The sequence below is a fragment of the Scaptodrosophila lebanonensis genome, unplaced genomic scaffold (assembly GCF_003285725.1).
Source record: "Scaptodrosophila lebanonensis strain 11010-0011.00,11010-0021.00 unplaced genomic scaffold, SlebRS2 tig00000136-arrow-arrow-pilon, whole genome shotgun sequence".
Lineage (NCBI taxonomy): Eukaryota > Metazoa > Arthropoda > Insecta > Diptera > Drosophilidae > Scaptodrosophila > Scaptodrosophila lebanonensis.
This window is the reverse complement of record NW_022060586.1, coordinates 1,137,412-1,148,277: the sequence shown is the minus strand read 5'-3', so window position 1 is coordinate 1,148,277 and position 10,866 is coordinate 1,137,412. Positions and strand designations below refer to the sequence as shown.

Genomic DNA, 10,866 nt, shown 5'->3' with positions numbered 1-10,866 from the left:
CAAAATCAATACATACATATATGAAATATCTAGGTCGCATATTCATGAAACAAATTCGATAATATTATCTCCAGCCTGAGCGCTAAAAATTTTCTAAAAATCCCTCTCTTCCTCCTAAGCATTTGGCATGGAAGAAACATTATTTATTTAAAGCAGTATTGATGCTTCATAATGTTGTTAATATTTGTTGTATCGTAGCACATGTGTATGCCTGCCACTATATATGTAAATATTTTTTATAACGTACATTATATTGTATGTATAATAAGAATCACAAAGACGAAATGACTTGAGTTTAAGTAATATAATAAAATAGTTACATTAATGGTGCAAAAAAAAACTCGTCAATCTACGCACATACACATAAATAAATATTAAAAATACACAGTTATACAGTTTTTCATATTTCTTCAACTTTCTGCTTAAAATTAACTTAAAGGCCAGCTAAGTTTTGGCGCAGGATCGAATTGTCGGGGTATCCAAGTTGAATGCCTTTGTCGGTCTTCCTTAGTTGGACGACGCCAAGGTTGTTTCGGTAGTTGTGGATGTAGCGCTGGCCGATTGTTTTGGCCGCCTAATATGCTCCGCTTTGTGGTACAGAGATTTGTAGGCTGGCTTTTCTTGTGTATATTGAACAAAACTCTCTGCGAAAAGAAAACCAAAATAAATAGATACAGGCATAAAGTTGATGAGAAATCGTGCTCACCAAACGAAATGTAACCCAAATTGGAAGTGTCTATAGCATAAAAGAGCGATTGAGCCTTCTGCTCGGTAAGTTTTCCGCCGGCATGACGCATCAGCTTGACAAAACTAGCACGATCAATGCACTCCTCTGATTCACAATATATCTGCAAAGCGTTGGCCGATTAGTAAGGGTTGTGAGATTGAAATTAATTCAAATTTATTACCAGAACAAGCGCACGCAAGAATGCTAAAATACAGCTGTTTTTCAATTTACAAAAGAGTGAGCAGACCAGAAAACTCTTGAGACTCACTGTGCCCGTACGCCTCTGCAAAGGAAAATAATATTTTAGAATAGAAAAGTAATATAGAATAGTAATATCACCCCCTCCGCTTACAATCCTACAATGCAAAAAAATCCCAAATTCGGCTATTCTAGCTCTTATTCTACTAAGATCCTTGCGTTCATATGGACAGACGGAACAAACATCATCAACTCGACTCGTCTTGTCAAATTGATCAAGAATATACATATATACATACATATATGACTATGTACGAGTATATACTTTGAGGGGTCTGCCACGCCTCCTCCTGCGTGATAACCTCACTTAACCCGAATACGTTTTTACTCTTTGGGTACAGAGTATTATAGAGTGATACGGCTTAACCCAACTCTTTATGTTATATGTATGTATTTTAACTGGTGAGTTATCGGAGCGAGAACGAAGCAAACATACATTTACATACATATGTATATGTATGTACATATGTATGGAATGTAAGTATATAGCCTTGCTGTGGAATGTGCGATGAAGAAACGTCGTCGTAAAGCTTAAAATGTTGCAATTTCATTGTTTGAGGTCCCTTACCCACTATACAAGTATTCCCGTCCTTGTCTTTAATAGCACAGAGTTATTTCCTCATGAGTCGCAAATCTATCTTTCCCATTCTAATTCATAAATTATAGTTCTCTTAGAATTCCCGAAAATGTTCATTAATGCACCCATCAACTTTTGTATATAAAACTAATTCTTTATAAAAAATCATATTATTTTTAAGTTAAGCTTGAGGCTACGTCGCTATAGCTTAGACCACCATAGCTTATCTGTAATTTTAATTACCTTTAAGCTGTATATAAATAAATAAAAGTTTTCCCTGTCATTCCTATTCCACTTTCATTTTTCCACCCATCGCCGTTAAGTTTCAATTCTATTCTTTCAGTTCAGTATATATCGAGCTAATACTTTATATTCCCGTCCTGGTATTTTACAATAAACAGGAAATGAAATCTAGAGTGAAGCGGGCTCAACTCTTAAATACCCTGTACCTATTCAAAAAACCAAAATCGCGTGTATGAATGAGTGCCTCTAGCTCTTAAGGTCTTTTAGATAAAGGTGTTCATACGGACGGACGAATAAAAAGACAGGCTGACAAGGTTAAATCGACCCATATCGCTATGCTGATCTCTTGATCATATGTTCTTATCTTATATATTTTGTCGCTTGTTGCGTAAATATTTTTGTGTATAGTATGTATTACCGCACATGAGAGAATGTGTAGAAAAGGGGAAGTCCCACTTTCTATACAGAAGCGTCACTTCTTCAAACGCGCACATACATATGTATGTATGTAGTAAGATTAAAGCATCTGTGATAAGTGAAATGGCTTAACCGTTGAATGAAATAAATTGATAGGCAATTTCTACAATGGCCGCAAAAGAAAACAAGAGAGAACGGTGGGAATTAAAAAAAAATCAAATAAACTCGTCCTTTCTCGGACCCAGGAAAATCTGGATACCAACTTTGGTTGTTCCAGCTTTTATAGTTTCTGAGATCCTTGCGTTCATACAGACGGACAGACGGACGGACATGTCTAGATCGATTTATCTCGTCATGCTGATTCAGAATATATGTATGTATATACTTTATGGGGTCGGAGATGCTTCCTTCTGCATGTTACATACTTTGCACAAACCTAATATACCGTTCCGTTTAAACTTTTGAAAACTTAAACAGTAAGACTATTTTTAATGCATTTTTCGAAATCTAGAACCCCTTATTTTGTATGGAGTACATGGCTCGTTTAACACGATTTCGCTTAACAAGACGTTTTCAAGGAACATACCTAATATACTCTCGTACCTTTCAGGTATGCGCAATGCTGCCATGAAACTTGGCTTGTAGATAAATAAGCACTAACAGCAATAGTCGAACTAGGTATAGAACTAGAGTGACGATAGTTATGGTATATCATTAATTTTGGGGGGAGTGGGGTTCATCGAACAAAAAACCACACATGGGATCGACCGACCAAGACGAAGGTACTTCTTTACTAAGCCAGTTCAGGGAGTCTTATTTATTGGCATTTGATTGTTAAAATTCATAATTAACCCTTCATTTTTCTCATCGGAGGAAGAGATTTTTAAAGGGTTATCCAAAGAAATGCTAGGAAAGAAGTGCTCGACTAAACACACTTCGCTAAAAAATAATAGCAAGAAAGAAATACTAACGCAGAGCGTGCAAAGCTCTTAAATACCCCTGCACCCACTAAAGATGGAATATCCAGGTTTCCCTAAGCCCTAGGCAGGTCAAGATCTTTTTTCTGATGCATCCCCAGCTAATTCGTCGTTTTTCATAGCTTCCGCAATTCATGGAGTTTTTTTTTACTCAATTTTGTCAATTACATCCGGTTAGTGTTTATGTACGGACGTATGTCACGTTTCATCATAATATGTACATTGTAAAGAAAGCTATAACCATAAATTTAAGCTCCGCCCGCAGCTGTTGGCGGTGTTGCTGACTCTTTGGCGCAACTCTCAACTGCACACATATTCAGAAACAGAAAGCGTATGTGAAAGCTCATTAATTTTACGCGCCTGACAACTGATGATAATATTTTCCGTACTGCCAAATGTGCTCCCGGAAAGTATTCGTACTCTAACATACACAGTAATTTTCTATTCTATTCCCAATCAGTTTCTATTGAAAACATTATTTTTATCTTCATCTTAAACAAATGAAACTATTGGGGCATTGATGAATTGAGCAAAAAACGTTAAATGACGTAGCTGCTTATTTTAATAAAATTGCAGGTAACGATATAAAAGCAACGCAACTTTCAAGGCAACTTACGTGATCCAATAAGGAGAACAATTTGTGAAGGTGCGGACTCTTGAGATCAATCTGCAGTAATTCAGCGAATGTAATGATATCCAGTTTCTCAGTGTTTGATAGTGCTAAAAATTCATTGCATAGCTCAGCATCACGATTCGACTCAAGCATGCTATATAAGACAGTGGATATAGATCTGTTGAAAAGATCACTGAATATTCATAGTGCAGGCACTCACCCCAAATGATCGAGCGTACGTTCAATTTCCACAATATCACCGGGGAAGGGAACTTTCATATCACGGGCCCTACTCATAATAATGACATCCTCGAAGGAATAGTCGGATGTGGGTACGCCGAGTGCTCTGTAAAATACAAATAAATGTCGTATCACATCACAGTTAATTATAATCCAAAAGTAAGAACCTGGCCATAACATCGCGCACATTATTGGCATACAAGTTTGCATCGGCTATTTCAGCCGGCGAGGGCGTATAGACGGGTAGATATTCAATTTCGCACCGATTATAAAACTGTGTCATGGTCAACCAGAGCAAGCGAAGACTGTAGAATAAAAGGACATATAAAATTCAGGGTTATTTAAGTAAAGCAATATTTGGAGCACTTACACGCCAGGCCCGTCCCAAGTCCACGTAAAAGTGTCAAATTTATTCGGATATTTGAGCAGCACTGGCTGCACAGGTACACCAGGGTAGAAAGCTCCAGGCTTAAACTTGATGAGAGCACTGCGATTGGTGCAGGTACCCTCGGCAAAGATCACCACCTGTGGCCAATTTTCCGGGGAACGGGCACGCTCCACAATCTCACGAATGGTGTTCTGGCGTGAATTCGGATCTTCACGCTGTACATAGATGGGCTGAGCATAGTTAATGATTCGTCCCAGCAGAGGTATGTCAGCCGTCTCACGTTTGGCTACAATCGAGGGTGGTCCCGAAGCAACGACTAGTATGGAGTCCACATAGGAGGAATGTGGTGCAACCACCAAAATGGGTGCCTCCTTGGCCGTTGCCGGGCTACCCTTCATGTTGACATAGTGAAACGAACCGGAGGCGTAGAGCATTCGCATAGCTCGCGCTGTCAAATACTGCATGTGCCTGGAAACGCGTAAGAAATTGGAGACTGTTAAGTGTTTGGCTGGACGAATAGGAGCACCTGGTGTTCTTTCTACAAGAACTACTAATCATGTTGAAAAATAAGATGGAACGCTACAGCCGAGCAAGCCTGACAGTGAAATAAAATTTGTTCTTTACTTGTTATATTAAAGAGAAATATTAAAATTTTATTAAATTAAAGAGTTCAAAGCTTTACCTATTTGCAATGGCAAAATATAGACCTACAAAGTTCAGTTCAGGTTTTCGTCAGCTTCGTATATTTTAAGAGCATTTTATCTTTTCCATTTTCGATTCTAAGAGTTATTGTGCAACTGCGTTTTTAGGCAAAAATCTAGCTACAACAACAAACCTTCAGATAAATGCAGAAGAGCAAACCAATATCAATTAACGGTAAAATTGTTGATTTGCTTTTACCGATCTTCTAATGTAACGTTACGTCAGAAAAATATCATTTATTGTCATTATCTCTACGCTGATGATCGCAAGTGCGTGAAAAGTTTAAATTAAACAAAGTTTGATAAAGCTTATTAGTTGTAATAAAAATATCAGCAATTCAGCAAATAGTTATTTTTATTTTGATTTTCAAAAGTGTGCAACGTCACGTCAGATGGTAAATAATTTCATTGCATGGTATTTTGTTTATTTTAAATTTAATTTCAATTACGGCTTAATCAGGCGGAATCATCAAATAAATTAAAATATAAATATAAGTTCATTGCACGAAGATTTCCTGATTTTGCTTTTGATTTTTTTTTTGCAAGGTTTTTGACTGGAATTATTTTTCAACTTTTCAGGACAAAGGTGCGTTCAAATGGGCAAAACTCATTATCTTACAATTAAACTTGCGTTAAATAATGCTTTTAAATACAATACTAAGTACAAATTTTCCAATGGAAATTATGTAACGTCACGTCAGACCATAATTCAAATTAAAAAAAAAAACAAGCACAAATTTTTAAGTTATACAAGTATAACTTGAATAATAAACTTATTTTTATTTAAAGCCTACTGACAAAAATGCAAGCAAAATGTCCTTCCCATTTCGCAGAGTTTTGCAATTTTGTAATTCAATCCAAAAGCCACTTCCTTTTTTTGTAACGTCACGTCAGGGCTTAATTTGGCTTATATCTTATAAACCTGAAGGTCGAATGCTATAATTTTTTCACCGCACTACATCTATTACAACTATAAAACAAAACATTTTAAAAATTTTACTTTTTCATTTATTTATTTAATATTTTTTCGTACGAATGTCACGTCAGATCGGAAATGCCCATATTGAATACATACATAAATAAGTAGTCATGCATTTATATCAGAATCGTGTCTATGCGTGTCTATATGCAAGTGCCGGTGAAGACAGAGCTTGGACAGACATTACTTATATCGCTATAACTTCCTTTCAAATTGACCTATCATGATGAAACTCGGCATACGGACAAATAATCTTTAACGGGATAATTACCAAATTCGACATTCTAAAAATTACGGGTTATGGAAAATTACTAGTATCGGGGGAGTAGATTAAAAAAAGCAAACTTGACCTTAGGGGAACCTGGATACTAAGTTTGGTAATTCTAGCGTTTGTACCTTCTGAGATCCTTGCGCTCTTGTGTGTTACATACATTCGCACAAAACTAGTACACCCTTTAACCCTTTGGGTACAGGGTATACAAATTAACTTTCCCATTTATTTTTACCGAATGATAAAACAAGACACTAAGTTCACATTCAAATGGACCTTTCATGATGAAACTTCGCGGACACATAATCATTAACAGATAATATTTCCAGTAGGAAAATTCTGAAAGGTGCTCGGATTTGGGCGTTTGGATTTTAAAAGGGCTCAAATTTGGTCATGAACCATACTCAGGCAGCTAGTTCCTTATGCTGATCAGGAACCTATGTACATATACTTTGCGGGTCTGCTATATATGCCTATATATCTAACCATACAAGTAGTACCATGCTGAGCGTAACGGTGCCTTAAACGGCTGGGAGAATTGTTGACCGTAAATCGTTACCTAATAAATTAGATAAGGTTGGTGTATTTATAATTGAAATACACCAACCTCACAATACTATACAGATGTGAGTAGAAAACAATTATTTTGATATCTAAAGGGAAGCCCTAAAATTTGTAGCAGCGCATGGTTTTTCCCATGTTATAAAAATAGTGATACATTTATGTATGTATGTATGTACATATGTACATACATACGCATGACGATTTTGTTCGTGTTATAAGTAGCTACAATACCTACAGTAGCAATAAACTGCAGTTGTTCAGTTTTCAGTACTACAAGTATAAGGCATTGGCTAAGATAATGTTAGACTTACTTGCGCCATCCAGTGAGTGGTTTGGCCTTCAGGTCATCTAATGTCATCCCATATAGTCCAATACAGGCAAACATCCAAGCGGAAAGCAATGAGAGAACGCAACCCATTACCCGAATTGGCAATAACAGTACAGTGAGAACATATATCTGAAAAATTAGTTTAATACATAAAATAATATCATACATAAGTGCCTTGTACCGAATCACACACGTAAGCTAACGGATCGTGGGTTAGTTTACGCCGTCTTCGACGCCAAAGATTTCCAGATTGAAATTATTACTTATCCGACGTCTAAAATAATTATCATGCGATAAGGTGTCGATGGCGGCAATTAAAAAGTGGCTGTCCATAGCAAAAAAAAAAAAAAGAAAAAAAAAGCGAAGCACGAACTTTGTAATTAGAGAATGAGCGTACAAACATTTTGTTTTATTTTTTCGTGTCTCGTAACCTTTGAGCTCTACGAAAATTGTCACATACAAGTATTCGTATTTCGCACACAAATACATACGCAATTCCTTGAATTCTTAAAAAGAGCGAACTTAACATCTTGGACTAAACCGATGCTATATATTCTTCATTGCCTTTAAGAACAAAATTTGAACATACTTTTTTACTTTGTATACCCTATAGCCAAGGGTAAAGCGGATGGAAACGTTGTAGTCCACATAAATACAAAATATGCACTCATACATATATTGCAATCTTTATTCATATGATGCTTGCATGCCGCTCGAGACCGCCAACTCAAGAAAAGCATGCCAATGTCATACAACACGCCTTGACCTTAGCAACATGGTCATTTCAGATGAAGTAGGTAGGCAATCAAATTAAGATACAGAGGCGTGCGCCGTGTGCGGTAGAGGGGCTAAAGAAACGTGTTTCTGGTAGGTCGACTGCCCGCTTCCCTAGTGGGTTATGCGGAAGACTTTCAATTTTAGCGCGCAAGTATACCCCCCACGACATGACGAAAAAAGCGCCAGACCAAGTGTGACTTGGTCATTAGGTTTTCATGGCTCCAGGCCTTTCTGAAACAAATGCCTATGCCTATGCATGGATGCGTATTGCATATGTATGTACATGTGTATGTATAAGAGGGCTTAGTAAACAAAATCACGCCTTATCAACCAGCAGCTTTGTTTTTGGCGTCATCGACAACAGCAACAGCCGATCATTCAAATAAACAAACTGATTCACTGAACAACAAAAACCACAAATAACAATGAATGCTTACGGCACCAAAGCTACGATTGCCGCACTCAATATGTATTTACTAATTGTTAAAGAGTGTGTGAGTTCGTAATAATCACGATAGCAGTATATAACCCGCTACAGAAAATTGGCAATGCTGTGCAAAGCCAGTAAGCTTAATGTTGAACACGATCTGTTTGTTATTGTCTACCGCTATTCAGAATCCCCAAATAACAAAATCAGTTAAACAGGGAGAGTTCTGTAAAAATAGGCATTAAGAATGGAATTCTAGACTTGACTTGACTTGATTCTTCAATACCCTAAAAAATACTCACACAAATAAAAAAAAATTTCAATAGTTTTTAAATTATTTTTTGTTAAATTTAATTAATTTATCCCATTTGGTAGATGTGTTTTTTACATGCAACATACCAAGCCACCCAAATTTGTTTGAAGCCATTTGCAGTGCAAATTGAAACAGGGTCCAAATAGTGCGCAAAAATATGGGCATTTGGTTTTCAAACGAACAAACAAACCTACATACTATTTTACCAGGCCTCCTTTTAGATGCCATTTAACAGATTCAACAGATCGACTCCTTCATACGCTTTCACTCTTCTGCTATCGGCTACAGAAATGGTTAGTTGATTCGTCGGGGATAATGGTAGGTGATGCGTAAGCCCCAAATGGCCACAAGTACACACATACACGCACACACACGCACACACACACACCCTCAACAACAGTAGCAACAATAACAAGACAAATCATACGACTGTCGGCATAGTTGCTTTATTTTCTAGCTAACCCTTCAGACGACTTGGGATAATGGGCAAGAAAGCAGATAATGAAAAATGTAATGTAATAAACAATGGTGCTAACGCCGACTTCTGCATCGGCGCCGACGTTGCTGCTTTTTATGCATGTCAAGTGCGATGGATGCGTACGTGGCCTCCTTCTTATTGGCAAAAGTAAGCCACGGAAGTGCAGCCAACAAGCACGAAAGCGCTCATCTTTGTTTATGTGCGAAATTGTCTCAGAGTACATACATAAGTATGTATGTATAGATAAATACAAAGTGCGAGAACAAAGTTAAATAAAACACATGGCGGGCGTTAAGAGGTGTTGGCAATGACGCAGTGTCAGTGCTTATGTTGTGCGAATGTATTCGTTCAGTGGGCGGGCATTTTTGCTTCTTTTGTTGTTGGCCCTTCTGGTCACGCCACTGCCCCAATGAAATGTACACAGTAATAACAATACAGGTATAAAAACGCTGTAGATGTGCACTGCTCATGAATGAATGGGAGCGTTGCGCCAGGCTTGCGTAGCGTATATATTGTATGTACGCATGTATAATATATGCATATGTATATAAGCAGACATATGTACATACATACATAAGCAGAATTGTTGCAATGTCTCATACCTTGGCTATCTCAATGTGACTATCAATTTGTATGCGATGCACAAACGGATTGATGTAATTGTAGCCCTTAGATGCCCAGCTGTCCTCCTCGGAATCACGTTTGGCAAGGCTACCCGACAGCGCGCCGTCGTCTATGCCATCAGTGTCGGATGGCGGATCGTTGCTTGTTGATGCCGCGTTTGTTGAACGATGTCGTTGTCGATTAACTGTGGACGTAGTCATTCTGACTGACTTAAAATTGTTTTTGCTGTCAAACGTTTTTTATCTGCCTTCTGATTCTGTGATTTTGTTGTTTTGCGTACGGCGCAAAAATAATCATACACACGCGCACTTGCACTTCCGTTTCTTCTGGTTTTCTGTTGCGTGCGTGTACGCTACAAAAAAGGCTTAAAATAAAGCAGCATGCACAGCAGCGTCGAATAACGAAACTGAATTACAATCTCTAATGCGACGAAACTATGTATGTATGTATTTCAATAGCAGCGGAAACAACAACACAAAATGACAACAACAAACATCGGTGATATTTACTGGGCTTGCCATACGCTTTATTTAATGAAGTAGAATTCTATGAGTTGGCAGGCTAAGCGATACTTTCGCACTCGATAGTTTTTCGTAAGTGTGGCAGCCCTTTTAGAAATACTGTCCATAAATCGAAAAAATCATTCAGTGGCATTTGCTTAGATGGCAACTCTAGCTGCTCAGCAACATGTGAAAGTGAGCGAAGCGCCCTCTGCATTTCATTTTAAAAATGTTTTGTAGTGGGACAATAGAAGTGCAGTGTTTTTAAACCTTGTACCCAAAGGGTGAAAGGAATACACCTAATTCTGTTTTAACACGGTCTTTTTTACTCGGATTTGATTTAACACGGTTTGAAAATTAGCACGATTCATTTTGCATATGATCAATGTCTTTTTATACTCTGTACATGAAATGTACAAGAGTATATTAGGTTTGCGGGAGCTGAAAAATGTAACAGGCAGAAG

General features: G+C 37.6%; 1 protein-coding gene across 1 annotated transcript; it reads right to left on the bottom strand.

Moving 5' to 3' along the window:
- Positions 1 to 290: 290 nt before the first annotated feature.
- On the bottom strand, positions 291 to 10,329 carry LOC115629113 (lysophosphatidylcholine acyltransferase). Its single transcript, XM_030525442.1, has 9 exons — positions 9,881 to 10,329; positions 7,267 to 7,412; positions 4,423 to 4,908; positions 4,220 to 4,357; positions 4,033 to 4,158; positions 3,816 to 3,966; positions 909 to 1,010; positions 707 to 848; positions 291 to 644 (listed from the first exon to the last, which is right to left on the bottom strand). The coding sequence occupies exons 1-9, from the start codon at positions 10,100 to 10,102 to the stop codon at positions 508 to 510; spliced, it is 1,650 nt and encodes a 549-aa protein (XP_030381302.1). The 5' UTR covers positions 10,103 to 10,329; the 3' UTR covers positions 291 to 507.
- Positions 10,330 to 10,866: the final 537 nt, after the last annotated feature.